Below are 27,106 nucleotides of genomic sequence, written 5' to 3'. Positions count from 1 at the left end.
CAAGAGAGACGGAAGAGCGGGCAGGGCCAGGCCCCTCCAAGAACTTGGAGGTGAAGGAAGTGTTCCTGGCACACCATGCTAATAACATCAGTGGTGGAAACACATTGCAGGAAAAATCAGAGAGGGGCTGACATGCTGTAGTGGTTCCAGAAAAGCACATTCTAGCAACGCGCATGACTCTGCACAGAGAAGAAGGGGTAGAGTCGGAGAAGCAGAAGCATTTCTACCACCAGCAAAACGTCCCCAGCCGGGCAACTAGGGGACCTCAGGGATGTTAGTTTGGTCTGAATGAAACACCCTTCACTTGTTTCCGCTCGCCCTCATTCTGCGCTCCCCAAGCAGCCTTCTGATGACGTATTGGCTTTTGAGACGTCTCAGTATCAGGAAGGAGTTTTCCATGGGTCCCAGGCAGGAGCTTTCTGGCTCTTAGACAGGGCTTACTGCCATGATGAGTCAATGAATTAGTGTTCTAACAAGTACTTAAGTCTGATGTCCCGTAAGGTAACTGGTACCGTACAGTTTCTGACCCCACTCAGCTAGATCCAGGGATTGGAACTGGAGTCAAAGTCCCCGTCCCACTCCCGCTACCCTGTGCCCCATCCTAATGGTTCTCTTCGTCCTCAGGGTTGACATTCCTCCCTGTTCAAACTTCAAACTGCAGTTAAGTGAATACATTTTGCTAGGAGCCTCCTGTCAGCCAGGATAAAAAGGGAATCTTGGAGGGCTCTTAATTCTCATTATCTAACAACGGGATCCTCTGGGAACTAGTATGAAGGATGTTCGGATCCTATCTTCATTTGCCATTTAGACTTTAGGGAGAAAAAGGCTTGTGAATAACAGTTTTACGTGGTTTCATTCGAGGAAAAGCAGATTTTTCACAAGGGTTTTTCCAAGAGGACACATTCCTCTTAGACTTAACTCAGGGCTCTCCCTATCAGAGTAGGTGATTAAGAATTTACTGAAGTTTTTGGAAGATGTTAACCCTGTCATCCTCCCCAGGGATGCTAGCATACAAAAGTTGTGATCCGAAAGCCAGCTGCTTCAAACTCAGAAAATATTTTCCCGTGGAAACAATAGTCTTAAAATTATGGGAATTCCTGGGGAAGTCCAGGGAATCCTCTTGGATCCTGAATGTGGCTGATGCGATGCTGATGGTAACCATGACCTAACATCAGGTTTGGGATCCCGGACCTGAGCCGGGTGCTGCAGCGGCTCCCCTAGCCCTGCCCTGGTCCCACTCCCGAGTGGGATTCGCTGAAGAACTAAGTCCCTGGGTGCTCCACCCAACCCCTGCTCACTGAGGTCCCACGAGGGCTGAAGTGGGACTCAAAGGTCTTCCATGGTGTAGGAAGCTACCTTCCCTGAGCCTTAGAATTCACGTCTCAAAGTGTCGCAGGTGGACAGCTCCCTTGTAAATTACCAAACAACCAGTTTCAAGGAAATCCTGTTCAGGTCTGCAAAGAGTTGAATCACAAATGAAATTCTGAAATGCATTTCTTGGAGCCACCTTTACTGTATTTTTAGGGTTTCCTTTCTTTCTTTCATGAAGTCCTGGTCAGTACTGGTCAATGATGCTCCCCTCTTCCGGGCTCATGGGCGACCTAGCTTTAATGTTTCCTAATTCTTCAAATGCGCGATCTTGCTTTCACCATGTTTGGGTTACAGTTCATTCATATTTTAGTCCAACCTCTTGCCAGTCTGCTCTGTTCCCTTCTCCCACAAATATCTCCTCCTTGCCCATGCTAATCTTCCTTTAAAAATACCCTTTCCCTTACAATGGGGAGCAGCGGTGGAAATCGTCCACTTCTCTGCTGGCCCGTGAGTAGCCACTCAGCAAGTGTGGCCACCGGGAATGTGAGGACATTTGTATTGGTTTCACACTGGAATTCAGGTTGACACAGGAACTGAACTCTGTGTGTGTGGGTGTGAGTGTGTGCGTGCGTGCGCGCACATCTTCCTAGGCTCTTTCTCCTCTTACGGCATCTGGACAGGAGTCAGGAGCTGCCTTTTCCTCTGATCAAGGCTGAACAGAAGGTGCTGATTTTGCTCTTGATCCTCCCACAGACGGGGAAAATCTGCCCTGGCTGTCAGATGTCACCGTTTGCTGCTGGTAGGGTTCTGTCGATCTGTCCTGCCCCAGGTTCAGAAACAAAAACAGACAGACCGTCCTGACCCCCATCTGCGCTGTCCACTGTCATCCAATCCCTTGTTCTGCACCATGAAGCTCATGGACACGTTCTGCCTCCATTCCTCCTGCCCTTCTGCCCCGGGAACTCTCAGGCTCTCCTTCGGCTCCTGCACTGAAGGGCCCTTGTCAAGGTCGCCGGTCCCCACGGGATCCTCACCCCAGCGTCCTGCCACCAGTTCTCCTGTGTGTTTGCCAGTCGGTGGCTTTCTCCTTGAGATACTTTCACCTCTTGGTTCCTGGGCCATTTTAACCCAGCCTCCTCCTCCCCCTAGGGGACCGATGCTGGCAGCGCCCCAGTCCCCGAACGGGCCCATTTCTCAGGGGTCCCCTGGCGGTGCTCCCTAGGGGGTCTCAAGCAGCACACAGATTTCGAATGCCACACCCGTCTATGATCCCAAAGTATCTGCAGCCGCACGTGTCCCCCGAGCACCACAACCACGCAGTCCACTGGCCCCTCCGTGGCTCTGGGGTAGTTACCTGGTTTCTCCCTCTTAGTGTGTCCAAAACATAGTCCCTGTGTCCCCCGCGCGCACGCCGCCTCTCCCCCATCCTGCCCATCAGGACAAATGCACCCGGGACAGAAAACCAGATCCAAACACATCAGTCAACCGGGACTCTGCATTCTCTCCCTCCTTGTACTTCTGTCCAGTCAACCAGCTAGACTCGCCAACGGTGTCTTCCAAAGGGGATCCCCCGCCACTTCCCCGTGCTCACGCTGCCCCCGCGCCCCAGCCGTGCCACCCCCCTGCTCACGCTGCCCCCACGCCACCTGTCCACCTTCATTCAGGCTCCGCCTCCCCACCTGCTCCCGGTAGCTTCCTTCATGGAGACCCGGGGGTCTTCCTAATTACGAATGGATCATATCACTCTTCTGCTTCACATTCTCTCATGCTTCCCTAACACGTGGGGACCCAAGCCCGTGGCCTCCAAGGACCTTCTGACCCTGCTCCTCTCTGCCCCTTCGTCCTGCTCTCCCCCACGCTGCCCTGTCCTGCACGTTGGCCGCCTGGCCTTCGCGGCTCACACTTGCCTCCCCCTTCCCGGGCCTGCCCAGGAGCTCTTCCTCCTGGTCCTCACGGAAGAGCGATGCAGGCTGACATGTCACCGCTGAGGTCACGTGTGGTCTCCGAGAGGCCCCCACCGGCTTCGCTCTTCCCACACCCTTCACAGTGTGGATCCATCTGCACGGGCTCCCGTTCTAGCTCGCTCACTGTCCGTTCCCCGCGCACATGGAGTCCCGGAACCAAGAATCAAACTTGTGTCGGGCAGGGGCTACGGGTATTTACAGAAGAATGAACGGCCACGGCCACGTGAGCCACACTTGCAGCAAAATGGAGCTCTCCGCGGCCCGACGCAAAGTCCTTTTGGTTTTATAAATATACAAAACGAGCAGCTACGAAGTTATGAGTTCCATGTCACAAACACGCCTGAACACACCAACTCGTCTCTTTTCAGCACAGCTACCAGCTTCTCTGCTTTAGAAACTCTGCTTTTGTATTGAAGGAACTTTGCCTCTGAGGTTCTAATCGTCCCATTTTCCGAAAAAGGTCAAGTGAATTAGGAACTCTTTGCTGGATATTTTGTTCTGCCATAAAAACCATCAGATAAATGTATGTAAATGATTTTTGCGTTGAAAATGCCTGTGCTTGATAGTGATTAGGGGCGTTATTTTTCGCCGTAATATTAAAGTAATAATTGGGCAGCGGTATTAATCAAGAAGACGTCTGACTCAACTTCAAAAAATAAAAGAGGCTAAATAGAAAAAAGAAGTGAAAGAAAAGCCATGCAGGTGTTCTGGAAAATTCAGTAAGCCTACATTCCAGAGCACTATTCTACACTGAGAACCCTCCTATCTTTTCCATCCCGGACACTTTTTGTGGGCACTTTGTCGAGGAGAACCCCGCCCAGGAGGATGAGGGTACAGAGGAAGGTGAGACAAGCCCGAGGGCTGGTGCGTCGCAGCGGGGACCCCGTGTACCTGCTGCGTGGCAGGACTCCCCTCTGCCTTCCGCTGGCTCATCGCTCATCTGCTTCCAGGAGTCCGCGCTGCTTCTCAGAGTCAGCAAGGCCGGTCCTCTGCTCCCACCTCTCAGTGTGAAGGGACAGCAGCTGGCTGGAAGGGACAACAGGACAGGATGTTAATGTCGACGACTCCTTACACTATGATCAGGAGCAGGGCTCCACCTGGAAGCCTCCAGCAACAGATGGGGCGTGTGTGAGATGGGCCTGATGGGACGAATGCCGTCGTGACGCACGAGGCTCGAGAACCACTGCTCTAGATCCGTACCCTCAGGGGAGCAGCCTGGCGGGGAAAGCATGATGGAGCAGATCAACAGTGCCTTCGCACCCGATTCCGGGGAACCACACCTTCCCGATACACGTCCCGCTCCGAGGCGCCCAGGGTGTGAATTCGCAGGATGCTCAACTCCGCGAGGACCTTCCCAGGTATTTACCATAAATCAAGAGCGAGCTCGTTCCCTGAGGGAGGATCTGGAGCCTGCTGGGCTTTGATAGCGCTGACCAGGAGGGAAACAGATCCTCAGGGATGACAGAGGTTTACTTCAGAAATGAGTATGGGGGAGCCGTGGGGCCTAGCCAGCCCCTTTTCCCAAAGGTCAAGGAGGTTTGCTCTCGTTAAGGAGGGTGATGAGGCTGGCGACCCCTGGACACCAAGGGCTGAGGAGCAGGGGAGGCGCACAGGGGCACTGGCAGGGGTGCGGGACGGAGCGGAGGGGCAGGCGCACAGGAGCACTGGCAGGGGTGCGGGACGGAGCGGAGGGGCAGGCGCACAGGAGCACTGGCAGGGGTGCAGCCCTGAGCTTGTGTCCGTGGGCCTCTGTCACTGTCCGCACCTTCCACGCATGACTAGCAGAAGACAGACGAGGTCCCAGGTGTCTGGGACCCGTCACCTGACAGTGGACGGTAAGTCCTCTGGACGGGTTGTGGGAGGATGACTTCTGATATGTAATCAATATCTTGGATTGACAAGTCCCTCACCATTACACAATATTCCCAGACAGCTTGACCGAAGTACAACCGACCCGGCGGCGGCTCGCGCCCAGGCAGATTCGACGTACGTACACACCGCGAAACCGTCGCCAGCACATTTGGAGTAATCACGGTTGTGCGGAAGCAAAAACACAAATACAAGAGCCAAAGGAGTTGGCTACCTCGTGTCTGTGCCTCCGCCTCCGACCTCTCCACAGCCGGCACGGGCCCTGCTTCTCCGGCCCCTCACGACCCAGTCAAGAAGGCTCTAGGTGGAGGGACCCGACGACTTCCTCCCCAGGCTACCCAATCTGCCCGGGGCCTGCCGGCTGCAGCGCCACCCGTCAGCCTGGCCCGGCCACCGCCGGGGAGCCCTGGGCATGAAGACAGTCCCGGGCTCGCCGCTCCTGGGGGACCCATCCCCTGCCCTCCTTTCGGACTGCAGGAGGCTCTGACAGCATCTGAGGCTAAAACACAGAGCCCGGGTATCTTCCTTAAACAAGAGGAGTAGATAGTGATGGAAAATCCACCATGAACGCTGCAGAGAGAGTGAGTTAAAGGTCGGTGGGAGGTGTGGCTCCCCGTGAAATCTGGGGAAGCTGGGGGGCAGCGATACCTCCGTCCTCGGGCCCACGAGCCTGAATAGTGGCCGGGTTTGGGGGTTCAGGCATTGACGGGTCTGTTGTCAGAACAGGGGAAACAGGAGTTGAATTCCTTGAGAGAAACCCATTAACTCTCCCATGAATGAAATGGGCATCTCTGAGACCGGCGGGACGCAGGCCCGCATCTGGAGCCAGGGACAGTTATCCTTCCGTGAACAAAGCCGTGGCTGTTTGTGAACCCATCTCATCCCCGGGGCACAAAAGAATGTGTGTGTGTGTTGTGTGTTGTGTGTGTATGAACACAAGAGGTTCTGCTCGGGGCCCCAGTAACTCCCCCAGGGAGCAACTTGGCAAGAAAAAGGTCCAAGACAGGCTGTTCTTCCCGTCCTGCAGATGGACCCAGAATGGAGAGTTCCAAGCAGGGCAGCTGGAGGAGAGCCGTGGCTCCTCGGGGAGGGGACTGGCAGCCCAGGCAGGGAGTGGGAGTGGACGGTTGGAGCCGGGCGGCACCTCAGTGAGCCATGGTACTCGGAGCCGCCCGCCCTCGTGGGGTTTCTGGGACTGGGCCCTTACGTGTGCGCAGAACCGGCCAGCTTTGGAGGCATACGGATTACTAAAGGTTGTGAGATAAGCAACAGTGTTTTTATACAGATGGAAATCAGGATTTAAAAGTTTCAAATATGGGGCGCCTGGGTGGCTCAGTGGTTTGGGCTGCTGCCTTCAGCTCGGGTCATGATCTCAGGGTCCTGGGATAGAGCCCTGCATCGGGCTCTCTGCTCCGCAGGAAGCCTGCTTCTCTCTCTCTCTCTCTCTCTCTGCCTGCCTCTCTGCCTACTTGTGATCTCTGTCTGTCAAATAAATAAATAAAATCTTTAAAAAAAAAAAGTTTCAAATAAGATTAAAAACATTCATCCTGGAACCACACTCTGCCCCTGCTCTCAGAATCAGACAACAGGGGCTGCCTGGGTGTCCGAGGTGCATCATCTAAATTCGATCTAGATTTCCCCCAAATCAGCCATTCAGCAAATTCCAGGAATGCTGTGTTTTGGGACACTGAAAGGGCCGAGTTTCCCTGAAGGAGAAGGAACCTGTAGGACAGTTGTAGGTAAGTGTGAAAGGGAGAAGCAGGGGTGGGAGGAGCACTGGAGAGAGGACGCACACACCCGTGCACACGCACACACCCGTGCACACGCACACGCCCGTGCACACGCGCACACCCGTGCACACGCGCACACCCGTGCACACGCGCACACCCGTGCACATGCACGCACAGGTGCACACACCCGTGCACACACACAGCTGCACGCACAGGTGCACACGCCCGTGCACACGCACACACCCGTGCACACACATACACCCGTGCACACGCGCACACCCGTGCACATGCACGCACAGGTGCACACACCCGTGCACACACACAGCTGCACGCACAGGTGCACACACCCGTGCACACGCACACACAGCCGCACGCACAGGTGCGCGCACCCGTGCACACGCACACACAGCCGCACGCACAGGTGCGCGCACATGCCCCACATAACACAGGCTAAGCCTCTCTCAGTGTGCGGGGGGCTGGGTGGCACGGGAGACGAGCCCGATGAATCAAGGCCCAGGGAAAAAGCCAATAAACCGGCCCGGCAGAACGTGAGGATGATGCAGCCCTTCTCAGCCGTGGGGAGCCGCCTTCCTCTCCCCAGCCAGGCACTGTGTCTGGGAAGCTGGGGGGCTCCACCGGAATCTCCCCACCTTCCATGTCTCCCAGCAGAGCTCCACAAGTTACCGTGGCACGGAGCTTTCTCCCTGAGCCGCATCCCATTCGACCAGAGCAGGAAGCTCCCCCACCTTCTGTCCCGGGGGCTGGGACTGAACGTGACATTAAATGCAGGCTCCTTTACGCCGGGAGTCCTCCCCCCCAGAGCCTGGACCACGCAGCGGCATCACACGCTGAGGACAAACAATGGGAACAGAAGCCTCACAGAGAGACCACGGAGCCATTCTCTCACCAGACTCAGGCAGCCCCGACGAGAGCCCTGCATCCCCGCCGGAGTTCTATACACACCAAGACTCAGGGATTCTTTGGAAGGCTTGGGGCCACAACTGAGAAATCCACGGATTACTTACAACTGATTGAGTTTGTGAAATTCCCGGTAGGGACTCCTCTCTATAGCAGCTCCTTCCTTTTCTTTAATTCTCTGAATCTGCTCTTGGTATTGCACGGCAAGGCTGTGAGGAAGCTTCAAGATGCGGCACAAGCCCCCCGGAGACCCAGGGACCTGGGTTCTGAGGTGGAGTGAGCACCTGACCTTGTACAAGGAAGACGGCGGCAAAGCTATGGTTTGCTACAAGCATGTTTCAGACCGTCAGGCCCGAGATCAAGATAGTGGGCTTGGAGGCAGCACGCTGGGGACCCGTGCGAACAGCTGTGAGGAGGGGCCAGCCCGTCTAAGAGGAGTGGACGGGACACGGCGACACTCGCAGGGGGACAGACGCAGAGCAGAGGAGCCTGGACGGTGGCCCGGTACAGAGCACGCACAAGAGGTTCCGATCCCGGGAGCAGGAGCGGATGGTGGACTCACATTCACGGACAAGACCACCCAGGACTCGGAGCCTGACCACGGTGGGAGGGAGTGCTGGAGGGAGTCAGAGTGGTAAGCCCCCGGGAAGGATGGGACAGTGACTTTCCTTTGCATTTTGGAAAAACAGAGAGCTAGGTGAAGACAAGAGGATTCTGTCCTGAAGAAGAACGAGAGAGAGGACGCGTTCAAGATGGTTGGGAGTGTCTGAGTGAAATGAGTATGTGTGAACCAAAGTCCCTTTCATGACTACGCTTCACTTGATTTTTTTAAAAATTGTGCCATTTCAACCATCTTAAAGGGTTTGTTTCTATGGTGTTCAGCACATTGACCTCATTGTGCAGACATCATCGCCGTTCATCTCCAAAACGCTTTCCATCTTCTCACACTGAACCTCTGTGGCCGTGAAACCCTGACCCCCGGATGTCCTTTCCCCGGCCTGTGGACGCCACTGTTCTACCTCCCGCTTCTACGGGTTTGCCCACTGCAGGAATTTCAAATAAATGGAATCACGCTTTACTCCATTGTCCTTCTGTGACCGGCTTCTTTCACGAACAAAATGTCCAGGGTGCATCCATGTTAGGGCAGAGACCAGACTCTCCATCCTTTGCGAGTCTGAGTAGGATGCCTTTATACGGAGAGACCCCAACTTGTTTATCCATCTGTCGGTGGACCCTTGGGTTGCTCCCACCTTTGGCTATGGCGATTAACACAGCTGTGAAAACGCATGTGCGACGGCCTCTTCCAGCTTCCGCGTCACATCTTTTGGACGTCTGTTCCAAAGTGGAATTGCTGGGTGGATGGTAATCCCAAATCCCATGTTTAAGTTTTTGGGAAGCTTCCACACGGTCTTCTGCAACCGCTACATCACTCTACATCCCCACCAGCAACGCACGGCATTCTGATTTTTCCATAGCTCATCAACACTGGTTATTTATTTCTTCTTCTTAAAAAAATGATAACCATCCCAATGGGTGTGGCGTGGTACCTCAGTGTGGTTTTGCTTTGCTCTTCCCAAACACTTCGTGATTGTTGGGCCTCTTTTTACGTGCTCGTTGAACACGATTGGCAAATATTCTCTCCCATTCCACGAGTTCCCTTTTCACTCTGCTAATTGTGTCCTTTGATGCATACACCTTTTTCATTTTGTTGAAGGCCAGTGTATCTCTTCGTTCTTTTGTTGCCTGTGAGTTAGGTGTTATGTCCAAAAAATTCTCAGCAGATACAGGTCATAAAGCTTTCCTCTGACATTTTCTCCTAGGAGCTTTATAGTTTTAGCTCTTACATTTAGGCTTTTGGTCAACTTTGGTTAATTCTTTTAAAATGGTGAAACATAGCATGGATTTACTTGTTATTCCTGCATGGGGACATGCTCATCTCCTCTGTATAGTTGCGATTTTAGTACACATCCTGCCAAAGCAAGTGCTAAAACACAGTCTTTGGAAAAAAAACATATTGCCATAAGCATATGAAAATAAAACTGTTCACGCTACATTTATAATGACTGTTCTCAGCTCCTACCTGGGGCACTCATCTCCTTGTCCTGGATCTACCAGATGTGCTAGCGGTTACAACTTAGGCACTTGTCTGCTGCCTGTGTGCCCCGTGAAGCTTTCCTTACTGTTCCGACCCCGACTCTCACACAGCTCTCTCCGCGGGGGCCAATGTCTCTCCCACTCTCGGTGCCAAGCCAGTGGGAGCCCAGCAAGATTTTTAGGTCCTCTTGTGAATTTTTCACCATCTGCAGATGGATGCTATGATGTGGACGTATTTTGAAGGGTTTGGATATAGATTTAAAACAGGGGGGATCGGTTTGAAAACCTGCACATGGAGATTCTAGATGCCCAGATACCTTCTCCCACCCCCAGAAGAAACAAAGTGTTCATTCTTTGGAGAAACGAAGCCAGGGAGCCTCTGGGCTTAGACACACTGCGGAGAGATGAGGCTGCACTAGCGGAAACAGCATGAGAATCCGCAGATCAGATTTCGAGGTGTCCCTAACAGTGCTCCCACCCCTTCCTCCCATCCTGCTCCCAGAGCACCTGCTTCTAGGCATACAGCCTGCCCCACCCCTGCCTCTGACAAGAAATGGAGGTCTCTACCCTGGAGAGACTGAACTCTACCAAAGAAAAGACCTACAGGTACTGACATTTGAGGTGTGGGAGGGAATCTCCTCCTGCAATCACACTCTATCAAGTTCAGCCAGCAACAATTCCCGCCCAGAGAACTTTCCAAGGCCTTCCCCAGCTTCCAACTTGCTTTCTCATCCCTCACACTTAAATGAGAAAGGGTGGCAACCAGTGTATGAATATACTGGAGGAAGGCTTCCAACATGGAAAGCAGGCTAAAATAATAGAGTTAAAAGGACCTGGGACAGGGACATCTGGGTGGCTCAGTCAGTTAAGCATCTGCCTTTAACTCAGGTCATGACCACACGGTGCTGGGATGGAGCCCCGTATCAGGCTCCCTGCTCAGCGGGGAGTCTGCATCTCCCTCTCCCTCTCCTCTGTGCTCTCTCTTCCCTCTCAAATAAGTAAATAAATAAATACTTTAAAAAAATTTTAAAAAAGAATCTGGGCTAGAGACCATACAGGAAGGGAAAATGTTCTTAACATTGTAGTAGTCTCAGAAAGAGGAGAAAAGATTTTGTATTCATGGTAAAAAGAATGCTATAAAAGGAACAACTGGAGAACAGTATAGAGTTTATGGGAATTAAAATAAAATATTAAAAACTACAAAGGTCAATGAGGACTTTGTATAATAAAATTGAAAAAAAAAAAATCTCCCAAAAGTAGAACAAAAATACAAATACATCAACAGGAGAGAAGAGATAAGAAAATACAAGGATTAATTTAGCACAGAATAAAAAATTTCTTATCTGAGGATAAGAAATTATCAAAGAAATAATACAGAAAAATAACCCAGAACTGAAACATATTATAAGTCTGCATGCTGAGGTACACACCATGTCTGAGACAACAAATTTAAAGAGACCTTGGCACATTACTGTGAAATGTGTTATCAGTGAGATCCAGAAAAGAGCCCCAGAATTCCCAGAGAAGAAAAGAGGCCACAAACAAAGCAGAGATTAGAAGAGAGCTTCATCAGACACTAGAAGATAGCAGACCATAGTGTCCAAAATTCAGATGAAAAATGATTTTCAACCTAAAATTCTGTACTCATTGCAAATATTTTGGAGGGAGGAACAAATACATTTTTAGACATATGCGATCTCAAGACATGGACCTCCCAGGTGCCCTTTGTCAGGAAGCTACTAGGGTGTGCTCTGCTGAAATGAAGGAATAAACGAGGGAAAAGTGAAGCATGAGACAGTGGGGCTGTGAAGGGACATCCCAGAAGGACAGTGACAGGACCCAGGACATCAAGCCCACAACAGGTGCAGCCTGTCCAGGAAGAGCGGAGCTGGGCATAATGGGACAGGGCACTCAGATGGACAAGACATGGGCAGAGCTGAAAGACTGCTTTCAAACACATTTTGAATACATTTGGAAACTGTGCTGTCGGCTCTGTGACCGATCTTTCAGGGCATCTGGTGCAAAAATGTAAGAACAGCCAGAAAACGAAGGTACAACTAAGGTATAAGCACATGACAAAACAAAGCTAATGTTAATTTCAGGGAAAATAAAAGTTGTACAAGAGGGGAAAAAAATGGAATCCAGATACCCTATTTGGCTCAGGATCAAATAACACAAATGACAGTTTTCCCCCAATAACCGTGATGGCAAGACGCCGACCTGGCAGGTCGTGCAGAGCATGTGTATGGGAGCCAGTGACTGTTAGCATCAGCCCCCAGCTCAGTAACAGGAACTCGGGGGATGACGTCTATAAACCAAAGAAATCATCAAGAAATGGCAGTATATTATTTAGTAACGGGGAAATAAATTGCTAACAAGCAGAAACAAGAGATTTGGAAATGGTTGTTTCTTGGAAGCAAGGCATTTTGTTCTAAGTGTTTCAGTTTTGTTTGATTTTTTTAAAAAATGATAGTATATAGTTTGGGGGTGATTTTCTCACTTATCTCTTATCTCTTCTCAGAATTTCAATGTGTGCACATTCAGGGTTCCTGCTAAGTTATTAAATCTCCAATGTGTATGGTTGGAAAAGATGCCCCTTTAGGGCAGAACACAGAGCAGAATAGGGAGGATTTCAGCCCCATCTACCACCTTACCAGGGGCACCTTACAAAAACAAACTGGAAGCCCCACTAGCCCTGCTCTAAAGGAGTACGCACGGCTATGAAAACAGTGTTAAAAAAAAAAAAAACAACATGGCATAAAAAATGGGACCAAAAAAGCCCCTACCTGAAATTCTCCTAAAACCAAGCCTCGTAACCTAAATGTCCTGTTATTTCCAAACTTCTTGTTTGGGTGAATGCCAACGATAAACAATACACAGGGACTGAAATTAACACCAGTCAACCTAACACACTGAGAAGTGCTCTTAAATAACGTGGGATTTGGCTGACCTCGCTGAACAGTCATCCTCACGAAGGAAGGCCTGGACAGGCATTTTGGGTGGTTTTTAGCTCATTGAACTAAGGATGGGATGTGACTGGTAAGAGGTCAGGCATTGTTGGGGACAAGTAAAATGCAAGTCAAGTCTCAGGAATCGAAGACAGTCCCACCCCCACCTGCTCTGGCTGGGCCAGTTACGCAGTAGTGTTCTCAGTGCCAGGTCTGGGGAGGTCACTGACGGTGCTCATGCATTGTCTCGAAAAGGGCAAAGGAACCACATGGATCATAGGTATGTCGTCTGTAAATAGTGTCAGAAATTAAGAATGTCATACGAAACAGTAATATCTTCGATTTTTTTCAAAGTAGAGGGTTAAAAAGAGTGAAATGGATAGAGATTCACCGGATGGAAAGAAGGACTCTCAAAGTCCAATCGTGCTATTTAGAGATAAAATGTGTGTTGCCTTGCATGGTTAGGATGAGAACCAGCCCCCCATGGGGTGGCCCAGGAGGGCCAGGTTGAAGGGCTCTCTCGCTCTGGCCGAGAACAGCTTCCAGTGTTTCTGACTTTGTGCCTTTCATCACTTCCCCTCAACATTGAGCCAAGAAAGAACATTTCAAAAAAAAATTTGATTTGGGTGTTTGGTGAGGAATGATTTCATCCCCAATCCAATCATTACTTCTTAACTTGAAAACACTCTTTATTCACTTCAAGGTAAATGACACTTGGGGTATGAATGAAGACCCAGGAGAGCTTCCTCAGAAGAATGCTGGGCTTGAACTGCCCAAGCACCAGGAGAGAGAGCCCATTGTCACCCAGACTTCCTGTCCGCCCTCTAAGTGCCACTTACAGACTCTGACATCATAAGTGCTTCCAGATTCCATCAGTGGTCCACAATGAATTAAAAAGCAATGGAATCCAGAAGCTTTTTCTGGTAAACAGTTCCTTTGTAGGAAAAGTAAACAAAACAAGGATATTTCCTGACTTACCCTGTGACCATCATTCACATCAGAGAGAGCTCTCTGTGCCTTTGCGTCCGGCAAGCACAGACCTACTGGTTTGCACACATCCCCCGTCCTGTGTTGTTGTGCTCTCTTCTTTTTAATTAATTCATTGATTATAATGTTTTAAATGGTATAAAGTGAAGATAGCCTATACAAAAGAAGCCAATAGGTAAATGAAGGGAAACTAAATTTCTAATTAAACTCCCAAAGCTGCTGAAAATGTCCTCAGAGAACTGCTTCCTACAGCCTTACCTCAGCTCATTATAAATCCTTGGGGCTGAAATGATACATTTTGTGAATTTTCACTATTTTCTAGACCTAAGGGTTCCAAAGTAATTTCTTCGATGGGCACTAAACCACAAATTTGTAAATGTTAATTAGATACATTTTTTCCAAATTTTTCAAATGGTTCAGAATTCTTTACAGGATGTCAGATAATTTCACCTGATTAGTCTCATCCTGACATTATTTTTTAGGACATGCCATTTTTTAGGCATGTCCAGTGCTGCCATATGAAGCAAACACAATGGGTTTCCTTTGCTTCATTCGCCATTATTAGTGGAAAACAGAAGGTGCTCCCTCTAATCTAATGCTGCCCTGTTTGCTCCTAACTATGACACTGGTGTTCTTACCAACTCATATTCATCCCAGAACAATACCAGGCAAGGGAAGACCCTTGTGAAGCCTACTATATTTCTACTCCTTTTCTCCTGAGCCCCTCGAGAACTCAGCTCCAACAGCAGGCCACACCTTTGTGGGTCCCCACACACGGTCTCTTGATCTTGTGAATCCCTGCATGGAACTTGTTCCAAAACAAATAAATACATTTTTTTCTTGCATTTGGAAGCTGACTTTGAACTGCATTTTTGTTTGAATTCAACATAATTCCTCTTGATTCAATATAACGCAAGTGTGAACACAGGCTGATTAGAGAACACGCCCTCTCCTCTAGAGAATAAAGCGAATGATTAGACCTCGCCCCCAGACCTCCAGTCGCCCCCAGTCCAGCCGGAGCATGAGAGCAGCACACAGTTAACCACGTCTAAGCCAACGGCGAGAGCCAGGGTCTGGGTCCCAGGCAGCCAGCCCCGGTTCAGAGGAGGTGAGCGCCCCGCCGAGGCCGTGGGGCTCTGGCCTGGGTCTCAGTTGCAATTCTGGGGTCTCCTCCAGAGAACCCCCGGTTACGTGCCGTGTCTCCTGGGCCCACTTCTGCCCTTGCCTGCCTCCTCACTGGTTTTCTCAGGAGACACGGAGGTGCTTGCTACCTGGTGTACAGAGAGCTCTGAGTCCTTCAAATTTAACATGTGACCACGCCCACAAAAATAGGGAGGTTTCGTTGTCATTTTTCACTTGAACGTGCACTTGCTTGTACCCAGGGCAGGGACCTGACCCTGCGCCACAGGCCAGGGCAGAACGCAGTCGCGGGATGCCAGCTCCGCTCCGTCCCCCTCCGAAGCCCCGTGGGGCTCAGTGGAGAGCATATTTTGCTGAAGTTGCTAACAACCCTGTAATTTAATTCCATACTTTAGAAACACTGGAGAGATGAATAATCCTTCACCCCTTCCCGAGAAGTAAGGTAGGACATGAATCTTAACTATCTCGTTTTAGGCTTTGTTTACAACATAAATGCTGTTTCGGATCAGCTCCCTCCAATTGGCTCCTTAAACATTCTGAAGCCAATTTCGAGGGTGTGGGAACAACCAAGGAATAAAATAAAGATTTGATTATTCTTTATTTTCCCTTGGAGGTCAGTCTATGAATTTTATTCAAATAATAAAATCTCTCTGTGAGATGCTGAAAAAAAAAAAAAAGAAAGAAAGAAAGAAAAGAAAAAAGAACTTTTTCCCCCGAGGACTGCATGCCATGAATTATGAAAGCGATGCCGGAAGGAGAGCGGTTCGTGCTTCCCAGCACGCGCCGCAGGCTTCAAGTCCAAGCACGGCACCCATCAACATCGAGATGAAAGCGCTGGTGAGTGCTCGTCAGTAAGCCCCGAGGAAGGGACCTTCCCGCTGGGGAGAGGAGGAGCGTATGGGAAGCTGCCGTAGACTCACGAGGCAAAACTGGGAACTTGATTTAAAATCACAAGATTACAATAACGCAATAAAGATCACCTCGTGTCATCTCCCGGGAGCCCCGAATTCACCTCTGCAACATGAGGTCCTAGCGTCGTTCCTGTTCTCCTCAAGGCCGTTCCTGAGATGGCGCGTCACCCACAGGAAAGGGGGCAGGGGAAGGCGAGGGGACAGGAGATGCACAACCGTGACCACCCCTGCGACCACCGGCCCCACCGCGGGGGAGTCGCAGCAGACAGCGAGACGCGGCAGAAGAGCAGCGAAGGTTCGGGCTTGCCATCTGCCGTGGCCAGTCCGAAATGAGAGGGGCTCCTCTCTGATGTCCCTGGGAGACCGGCGGAGTCCCAGCCTTGGCACACGCCAAGTGCAATGTCAACGCCGCTTTTATCACGCCCAGCCCGTCCCCTTTGTTCTTTTAAGGTGCGTTTATAGGGGTGATTCCCAGAAGTTTGCTTGAGTTCCTGCCCATGAAGCTGACTCGCACTCCTGTCTCGGGCACAGGGCGGTGGGCTGTTGGGGCTGTTGGGGCTGTTGGGGCGCCAGCGCGCGCGCTGCATCGGGCCATCTTTCCCACCAAAGCAGATGTGGGTTCACTCCCCAGGGATGCAAAGGGCCAAGCCGTGGGGGGCTGTTCATGAAGGAGAATTTCCTCGTGACAAGTAATTTTCCGAATTCGTGAGACTTGCGCGGTCCGATGTGAGGACCAGCTAGTGTTCCTGGAAGCACGTGGCTGTTTCTCGGCTCTCATTCTTTGTAAAGTGGTCATTGCTTTTTGGACTCACTAGAAAAATCAACCATTTTCACTTTCCACTTCTCCGTTCTTGCTGCCGTGTGACCCGAGGCCTCCCCGCACACACACGCCTCTGTCCCCCTGGGCCCCCCGGACACATGCTGCAGGAGCGAGTCAGACCAGACGATCCACCTTCTTCAGACGCGTTCACTCACTGCTGACGGAATGTGGTCTTAGAAACACGGCTCTGTGTCTCCTGGGCTGCATACAGAGGAGTCTGCGACATGCCCATCGCCGAGCACGTGCAAGGAGTGTGATGAGCGCCAAGGAGCCCGACCGTTTATAGGAGAGATTTCCGGGGTTTCTAAGAGCAGGGACCACTCATCTCAGCAGAACGGTCGCACTCTGTGACACCCCAGCTCTTGCAGGAAGAGAGGGACAAAGAACACAGGGCCTGCAGCCATTCCCTGTTCTCTGAAGCAATCACAGAAACAAGTGGAGAAACATGTGAAGGAACTGTAAAACACTATCATGTCAGGAAAAATGAACATTTTTATCCTGGGGACAAGAATTATCCTCCACACCTAGAAATCTTCAAAATGTTGTATTAGTAATAAGCTTAGCGGGTCTTGTAAGTGAGCAAAACCAGGGACTACTCAGATGACGTGATCCAAGCATGTCAGCAAATCCTCCAAGGGATGAACGGGGCCGGACTCCGAGGGGGGAGAGCGTGGAGGAGGGTTGCCAACAGCCAGGGCGTCCAACTTAGACCGAGATCTGGGCCAGTAACGTTGCTGGCTGCTTTGCAGGAGCGGGGCGGTGGGGGTCCTCTGGTCAGACCCCCCACCCGCTGGGTGTAGAGGAGCACAGCAAGTCCTACCGAGCGCAGCTTACGGTGCAGTATTTTACAAGAGCTGCCGACTAAGGGCAAACAAGCTGACATTTCCCTTTGGGGAAGAAATTCTCCACTTCACTTGTGATCCAACTGGAGATTACAGAGAAGCCCAAATGTGTTCCACACCAACAAAACAAAACAAAAATAACCCCAAGGGCGGATGGGCCTGTCTGGGAGAATGGAATAATGCATCGTTGTGTGGACGGGTGGTCCACAGGGAGGGAACGTCTGGAGGCATTTCTGTCCTTCCCACCACCGCTTCCCCTCCTGGACCCCCGACCTTGGGGCAGACAGAATCCGGGCTGAGCCCTGCCCTCGACGGGGGCATTTTCCCAGCTGCGATGACTTCACGCCGGACCCCACCACGGAGGAGCCGAGGCTGACTTCACACAGAGCCCAGGCTGCACGAGCTCGGTGACTAACACAGAGGGCAGTTCTTGGGAACTGATGCGACTTTCCTTCTCAGGCTCACACAGGGCAGGCGTAGCCAAATTTTGCCGAATCTTGTGTCGTGACTTACTCAGAGGCCTTCAGTAGAAGTCAGCGTGCAGGGCTCGTCAGAGAAACCAAACCACCACCTAGTGACTCACGTGGAACCCATGCGAGGAAGGCCACGGACCTTTCCAGGAGCCCAGGGATTGTCTTTTTTTCTTTAAGAGACAATTCTAGCTGCTTATTTTCTCTTCCAACCTGTCCCTACAAGGATTCAGGGTCTGGGGTGGCAGGAAGCTGACCCCAAATGGACAGGCGACCACAGGAGTGCCCCATGAGTGGGCCAGCTCCCTGCCTGTGCTCCTCAGGCTGAGTCCATGGTGCTACATTCAAGAATCCAAAATGTCTATGGAAATTGCAGAAGCGTTAGGAGGAAGGTGGTCAGAAGATCAAAAATTATAAAAGAAATGAATAAATCATATGCTTTCTTGTCCAGGCACTGGATTCACTGCCAAGAAAAGTTCTACTATGTTTGTTTAGATCATGAAACATAGTTTGAAGAATCATGTTTCTAGAGAAAAATGAAGACTTTTTTATTTATTTTTTCTTTTTTTTGGTCCGGCTGCTTTTCATTTTATGCTGCCGAAAAGACCCAAATTCAAAGCTGCTTTGTGAGTCTGCAACAACGAAGAAGAGAAAGGGCTTTTAAGGTTTTTTCTGTGACAGACAACTCAGTCTTGGTCTTTAGCAGTCAACTAGTCAAGAATCCAACAGTGCAAGGGACACGTGCCCCCACCCAACACGCGTCCACTCTGTGCGACAGTGAGGATGCGGGGCGGACTGCAGGCATTCCGCGTGCCCGAGGTTTCTCCTGACGCCCGGCGCTCGCAGGACGTGTGCCCCCTGGCAGAGCCTCGGAAGGCCTGCCCAGCCGCTGGGGCTTCTCCGGGTGCGTCCCCGCCAGAACCGAACCTGCACTCTCCCCCGGTCGTCTGCTCGTCTCTGCACCCTCCCAGCAGCTTCCAGTGCGAAACCAGAAACGCGCAGGTCTTGGCGGCGTGGGAGAGGGGGACACCGAGGTAGGTCATTTCCTAAGACTGCAGCCACCCCTCCCTCCGGGAGCGACATGTGGGGGCTTGGCCCTGGTCCAAAACACAGATCGGCTTTTCTGCTTCTCCTTGGAGCTTGCCAGAAATAATGCACATTTTGAGAAATGGGATGGTTCGAAGACACAGGATCTGTTTGCTGTTCCAACACGCTGGTTTTCACCATGCACAACCTGCCCCCTCCACCCCCCGAGACGGTACTGGGATCACGTCTGGGAGCACTGAAGGGTTGGGACATTGCAGTGATACCATTGAAAGCCACCCCCATGTAGGTGGGATACATGAGGTCATGAAGGAGCCCGAATGACACGGCAGGGGTGGCGGTCTTGGCGTCAGGCGGACTAGGCGCCACATCCACAACCACTGACGTCCTCATAGGAAATTTAAACCCCTTCTTGTGCCAAAGAGAACCATCTCTAGGCCATGAGTGAGCCCGAGTCCTTCGTGTTTTCAGACTCTGCTTTCTTTATTAGCTAATTTATATTATGTAAGAGTTATAGACGGTTCATGTAAAAGAAAGAATTGTCATTTGGGATGAAGCTGATTAGGGAGAGATTAGGAAAAAATGGATCTATTTAAAGCAATAACAATTCGGTTTCAGTGAAATTCAATTATCAGCCTTCTTCAGATGGAAAATCCCCAAAATATACCAGAGATATTTTCATCCTGATTTTATTCTCTTAACTTAAAGACATGAGAAAAGAAAAACATCAGAATATTTGGATGAATTACTTGATGTAATCTCCGATATGGAGAGTTGGAAATCTATCCTGAAAAAGGATCAACTCAGAAGACATTTAAAGATACATGAAGATAATAAAATAATAAACGACCACCTGGTGGGCGGAAGTAACAGTTACTTGGGCGCTCACCCAGGTGGTCGGGGGCCTAACTGCATGGATCCAAAGTCCCTGTGGACCACAGGATTAACAAACCGTTAACTGAGAGGTTTTAAAATCATATCTCAGCAAGGCCTATAGTAGTGATATTAGTAGTGACTGCTTTAAAAAGGTGAGCCTTGGGGTGCCTGGGTGGCTCAGTCAGTTAAGCATCTGCCTTCAGCTCAGGTCATGATCCCAGAGTCCGGGGATCGAAGCCTGCTTCTCCCTCTTCCTCTGCCTCTCCCCCTGCTCGTGCTCTCTTGCTCTTGAATAAATAAATAAAATCTTCAAAAAGAAAAGGTGAGTCTTTTAAAACAATTATAAAGGTTGGAACCCTCTTTTGTCTTCTCAAATAACCATACCTGCTGTGAACCTATTAGACAAAAAAAGAAGAAAGGAAAAAAAAAAATGCCCAGCTTACTTTAAATGGCAAACGAGCCTAGCTTCAGAGTTCTGGGTAAAACCACACGCCAGAAGATGGGGGCACATTTCTGTTGTATTAGAAGAATGATCTATGCAGCCAAACTGTCTTTTGAAGGCAACTAGTCTCAATCTCTCTCTCTCTCTCTGTGCATGACTAATATATATTAGCTTTATAAATAGGTAAATATATGAAAGTCATATACGTATGCATGTTTTCAATCAACGTGCCACCTGTATGTATTTCTTGAAAAAAAAAATTACTAAAATTACTACAAGATGCATTCCAATAATGAGATGACAAAAAAAAAAAAAAAAAGCAAGCAGCAAGTCCACCCAGAAATCAAGATGGGCAAAAAAACAAAACAAAACAAAACAGGCAGGAAATCTTGAGACGAGTGAACAGAGGCGCACAGGGAAGGAAGGCGGCAGGTGCGTTTCTGAGGCAGCGGCACCAGGAATCCAGCTCCCAAGGCGAGAGTGTGTGACAGCGACTTGCGAAGGCAAGTGCGGCCGGCGGGGGATTTGCAGAGAAGGTCGCCCAGGGTTGGCATCAGTAACTGTGGGCGGGAAAATGACCCCGTCGCCCTCACTGTATAACCTGATGAAAAGGAAACCCAGCGGTCACCTGAAGCCAGTAACGGCTGACCACGAAGCCTGTCTCGCAGGATCCAAACTGAGTGTCCCGTGGTTGTTCTTCGGAGTCTGTTAAGCTTTATTGATCCAGGAAATACTGCGGAGCCCCGAAGAGCCCACTCTCCGCGCAGAACTTCCAGCTTGAACCCTGGCTCTGCCCCGATCATGGTGTGGTCGTGGGCGACTTCCCCAACCTTCCTGTGCCTCGGGTTCCCCATGCACCACGGAGGAGCGACGCGGCGTCCCGGCGAGGGCAGACATGCACGCGAGCAGCGCGGCTGCTACACAGGATGTGCTCAAGAAGACACGGTGTCCGTTCTTCACGGAAAGGGAGAGAACACAGAAAACTCAGTGTTTTATAGGAAGTTTCTACCCGGCATCAGAAGTCAGGGTAGTAATAGCCAGGAGGGACATTTCTGTGTTTTTGGCAAAACCGCGACTGAAGACGTGACCGTGGCTTTGAGATCTCTTTATGTGAAACTCACAAAATGACCGTGCCTGGGTGGGGTTCTGGCTCGGAATATCGGGTTCTCCCACCACGAAACCCCAGTGCCCGCGCGCAGGAAGCGCCACAGAGTACAAACCCTTCCACTTTGGATGGAGTAACTCCTCCCGTGCTCTTGTTTGCGGCGGGTTTCCGGGGACGTGGAGGTGCAGGTTACTCTGCTGAAACGACCCGCCGCGGCTCTCTGGCGAGAACTCCCGCGCCTCTGCTGCTTCATGCGTCCCCACCATGCTCGACTGTACCGGTCCTTCACAGTCGGAGCCAACCCGAAATGACACTCTGGCCGTCTTTCATATTTTGACAAACCCCCCCCCCCTTTTATGGGAGAGCACGCATAAGGGTTGAGAGTGTGAGGAGGGGCAGAGGTAGGGGGAGAGAGAGAATCTCAACAGACTCTGCACCCACCACAGAGCCAGACCCAGGGCTTGATCTCCCGACCCTGAGATTAGGACCTGAGCTGAAATTGAGAGTCAGACACTCGACTGGCTGAGCCCCTCAGGGGCCCCTTGACGGCTCTCCAAGGAGTCTGCTGGTACCTGGGCTCTTAGGTCCTTGGTTCCCACTGACAGTGTCCGGGATGCCAGGTCCTGGTCTGGTCGATTAACTACCACCTGCTCCAAGTTCCAAAGGTTCCCATTGCCTGCAAAGGCTGCATTGTTCCAGAACCTGCATGCTCCCAGCCCTCACATGCCCAACACACGGCCGGTCGCTCAGGGCTTCAGATGCTCTGGTGTCTTTCCCTCCACCCTGACCCTCGTGAGCCCTGCCCTTGTCCTGCGGACAGCCTCCCCAGCCAGGCCCCGTCCACACTTGAGATACAAAACAGAATCAAGCGGGAAGCTATCACGTGAAATCTCCTCCTTGAGGAACATCCATATGGTGATTTATTTTGTTTTATATCCTTCTAGGTTACAAACAGCTTCCTTGGGCTGGGATGAAGGGGAGCGTCTCTTCTGATTTTCCTGGTTGCACTCGTGTGCACCCCTTCCTGGTATAATCTCATATCCTGTTTTCAGCATGGTTGCTTTGGGCTCACTGGTCCTCATTTTCCACTAAACAGACTTTTCTCCTAACGAACTAGCTTCCACAGTGTGCAAAGGTGTTGTCAGGATAAATGGCAGTGTCTGTAAAGTGCTTGGAGTTCTCTGAATAAGAAGCTCAGAAGAATAGAGCATTAGTGCACCATTATTCTCCGAGGGAGTGGGAGGAATTGCAAAGAGAAATCATGTCAAAGATGTAAAGAAACTTAAAAGTCTGAGACTTTAAAAGGCTGGGATTATTAAAACACCGGTTGTTTGACAGGAGAAAATTAAACTGTTCTCCTGCCTCAGGAATTTTAACGCCACTTTCTCCTTCCTTACTGTACCCCACCACCTCCCCCTCCTGCACCCAGCTTTCTCAGAAGTCAGGAACATTCCATATATGAAAAATTATTCTACCGCCATGCCATATAATGACAATCTCGGAGGAAGAAGAGCGATGCCCTTTTGTCAATAGCAGCACACACAGTTACGGGTACAGCTAGGATCCCGAACGCAACACCCACGGGCCCCAGCGATTTTAAATTTCTGTTCATGGTTATGGCATGAGGTTGTGGGTCTGTGCAAGCTGAGGAGATGGAGCTGAGCTATCAGCTTAAAACCAGGGCTCCTCACGGGCTGCATCCCCACGGAAGGAGCAAACTAGAAGGATTGATCTGCTGGGAAAGAGAATGTAAGGACCACAGCTCTCCGTGGTCTCTTGGTGAAAAGAAAGGTCCCTGAGAAAGAAAAACATGATGTGCACGCACAGCATGGGTTTGTCGTTTAAGGCTGTATGGTGTGTCCATGCGCTGTGGGAACCCTCATGCCGAGGAAGAGGTCTGGGGCTGGGTCTTTGGGAGGTGATACTCTTGGGACACCTCCCAGAAACCAAAGCAAGTCCCTCTGGAAGGACATCACCACCACCTAAGCCACACTGGCTTCCTGCAGAAGAAAATGTCAGAGTGCCACCAGCAGAAGAGGCGAGGAGGGGAAATCCACATGGCAGAGACTCTACACAACCAACACCACGGTTAGCACTCCCCCGGATTTCAGAAACCACAAGAAAAGAGCTATATGGCTCTTTGAAATTCTTAGAAAAGGATTCAGAGCCACAATCAAAAAATAAAATATCATGAGGAAAGGGTGAGGCAGATTTGGGAAAGAACCAAATAACAGCTTCTAGAAACGAAAATACAGTCACTGACCATAAACAGAGGAACATGCCACTTACGGGAGGAAGGGTATGGGAGCCACCGGGCAAGCCGGGAGGTAGAGCAGAGGGGGAGCCACCGGGCAAGCCGGGAGGTAGAGCAGAGGGGGAGCCACCGGGCTAGCCGGGAGGTAGAGCAGAGGGCTACCCGGACCCAGCGAGCAAAGAGGAGGGGCATGGGACGGGGTAGGATGCAAAGACGAGAGGGCAGAGCCCAGCATGTCCTGCTTTGCCGCACCGGAAAGAGAAAACAAAGAGAAAGCCAGAGAAGATGTTTTCAGGGATAAGAGTAGAGAAGTCTCATGAGGACTGAAAGCAGGAATTCTCAGGTTGACAAAGCACAAGAGTTCTAAGCAGGATAAATAAGCATGCACTGGAGTTCGGTATCAGTCAAGGTTCTCCAGAGGAACCGAGCCGATAGGAGATTCATATACATGTCTAGAGAGAGGTCGGTGACCAGAAATTAGTCCCTCTGATTATGGAAGCGGCAGGTCCCAAATATGCAGAAATGACGCCCCAGTTAGAGCACCAGCGGGAAGCTGCCATAGAAGCAGGAGAGCCGGTGGCCAGCTTGAAGGCCACCCAGCAGAACTCTCCCTCACACAGCAGAGGGTCAGCTTCCTTCTCCGGCCAAGTCTTCCACAGACGGGGCGATGAGGCCCACCCACACCGGGGAGGGCAATCGGATTTGCTCAGTCTACCAACTTCGTGTCACTTTCATCCCAAAACACCCTCACAGACACATCTGGGGTCAGCTCTGACTACCTGAGGACACGGGGGCCCCATCGGATTGTCCCATAAAATTAACCATCACAGGTTTCTTATTAATGAAATTACAGAGCACCAAAGACAAAAGAAGAAATTTACAGTAACTAGAGAAGGAAGATACTTGACCTACAAAGGAATGAGATGTCGGCTTACAGGATCTTAGTAGATCCGAAGGTATTCACATAATGTCTTCAGAGTGAAAAGTAAGTGTCGATGTAGAATTTCTTACTCAGTCTCATTGAAGAGTGAAGGACAAAATGAAGATTATCACAGGGAGACAAGGAAGAAGCGTGAGGACACCCCGGAGGTCAGGGTGTTGGAAACCTAACTTGGAAAGTGGGAGGGCAGAGTAACAGCAGCAAACCCATGAGAAAATCCAAGGAAAATGGCAGATCTGGCTTATCTGAAAAAGAATCACTGTAACACAATCGTTACTTCTGTGTTCTCATTATAGTTGGTATTACTGTAATTGTGGTTAGGTAAAACGAAACCAAGTTAGCATTCTATATTTATCAGGCAGATACGAATTCAAAAGTCTGACAAACCCCAAAGTCGACAAAGATCAGATCACCAGAACCTGTTGGTCGAAGTTTGAATTGATACAGTGAAATTTAAGAGCCCTTGGCCATAAGTAATAAGATTCAATAGAAGCATATCCTATTACTAGCAGTTTTACTGCATGGAGGGTACATTTTTTTTTAAAGGTGTCATCTTACAACATTTAAAAGTATGCACAGCAATATTACATATTACATAGGAATATATGCATACATATAAAAATAAAAAGTTTTACGAGTTTTAAAGATCATTGTAAAAGACGTGAATAAAAGCTGCTGAATTTAGATTAGTGATTTCTCACGGGGAGGGAAGGAAACTGGCTTGGTGACGGGTCCACAGAAGACTTCTTTACACCTGTAATGATGCACTTTTTGAAAAAGTTCTGCAAAGCATAACTTCTAAATTTACAAGATTGAAAACCACAGACCAAGGGGTTTTCCTAGAGATTTTATTTCCATTCTGATATTTCATTTGCAAAGATGACCTACCGAGACCACGAAGCGCAGAGCGCAGGGAGGCGTTGGCAGCGGGGTGCGGGAGACCCGCGGGATTTAAACTAGGTCGCCCGGGCCCGGGCCTCGCTACCGGTCACGCCAATCATCTCAGCAGCAGCCTTTTATACGACGCCCAGGCGTTCCATACGCACAATCTGATTTAATTATGACACCCTAGAAACGTCATTTATCTCTGTTTCAGAGAAGAAAGAACTGAGGCTCAGAGAATTAGCTGACAGACCCGAATGCCTTCAAGCTCAGAGTGCCTTGTCATGGCTCCGCGGGGCCCTGGCTCGGAGCCCGGAGCCGCCCCCTCGCAGCCCCAGGACTGTGGCGGTTAATGTCTATCAAGGGCCTCTCTGTTCCAGGTCCTCCCCTGCCCGATGTCACTTAATATTACGATGACAATTGCACAAATGGAGCTCTAGTCTTTACTCCTTTTGTGGATAATGAATCACAAGGTCAAGCAATTTGCCCCGAGCGGTGGCGTCCCGATCCAAACCCAGACCATCTGAGGCCAGAACCCACCCACCCACCTGTATGCTCTGTCCGTAGGGCCAGAGCCAAGGGGGCCCCCACAGCGGCAAGACCTGCAACTCCCCTCTGGCTGCCAACTCTTATCTTTAAGCTTACTCACAAGAAACTGGAAACAAGTGTGTATCTAACCGGCACAGACCCGACTTAAATCTCGGGCTCCTGGATGGCACCAGGGTCAGCACAACCCTGCTCAGGACGGGTCCTCTTGTGCACGTGACCGGATCCCGCTACCTGCTTCTATCTCCACCTGTGCCGTGTCACCTGCTGCCTCGCACACCATGACGCACTGTGGAAGCGGGGCTTGCCTTCCCGGGCCACGGACAGGAAACACACTCGGCTCCCACCCGCTTGGGTTGGCCCAGAATAAGTTAGGTCATTTACTATGGACATCCAGCACCCGCTAGGAGGTGTTCAGTTCATGCCTACCCTGATGTCTCCTTGTCTTCTTACAGAGGAAAAAAGGTGTTGGGAGTAACTTGTTGCAGAGCCCGGGGACCACCAGCCTGGGTCTTGGCTAGCCTTTGTTATTGGTGGAATGACTCAGTCATTTCATAAATAGCTATTGTGTATCTATTACGTGCCGGTAACTACTCTAGGCACGGCCCATAAAAGTACCTTATATTCAAGCGAATCTATTGTATAAAAGTTCCCAGATCTGTCACTTTTTAAACCTTTTTTACTCTGCAGTAGTTTTAGGTGTACAAAAGAGTTGCCAAAATAGTGGCCAGTGTCCCTAGCGCTGTCACCTGTTTCTCTATGCTGAACATCTCGGGGACCACAGCCCTGTGATCCAAATGAGGAAATCGGCGTTGGTGCGATACTCACGAAACCACAGATTCTACTGGGACAGCACAGGGCAGCAGCTCTATTAGAGGACTATGTGGAAAGATTTCTCACGGTGGTTCCTTGATTGGTTGGACAAAGCCTGCCTGCGTGCCCCCTCTATCCGTGGAGTCGAAGCATAAGCGCTAGAAGACACCAGAGTTACTGGTTCAGCTGGCATTTGTGAG

The 27,106-nt window shown here is 50.4% G+C and overlaps 1 protein-coding gene across 2 annotated transcripts in view; it reads right to left on the bottom strand.

Moving 5' to 3' along the window:
• Nucleotides 1–27,106, bottom strand: part of PDE10A (phosphodiesterase 10A) — a 569,171-nt gene that overhangs the window by 331,523 nt on the left and 210,542 nt on the right. For both annotated transcript variants that reach the window (XM_059176573.1, XM_059176572.1), the window contains exon 2: nucleotides 4,167–4,301. In XM_059176573.1, the coding sequence (XP_059032556.1) occupies nucleotides 4,167–4,301 (135 nt within the window). The remainder of the gene's footprint in view (nucleotides 1–4,166; nucleotides 4,302–27,106) is intronic.

The sequence above is a fragment of the Mustela lutreola genome, chromosome 6 (genome assembly GCF_030435805.1).
Source record: "Mustela lutreola isolate mMusLut2 chromosome 6, mMusLut2.pri, whole genome shotgun sequence".
Classification (NCBI taxonomy): domain Eukaryota; kingdom Metazoa; phylum Chordata; class Mammalia; order Carnivora; family Mustelidae; genus Mustela; species Mustela lutreola.
This window is presented reverse-complemented; position numbering and strand designations above follow the sequence as displayed.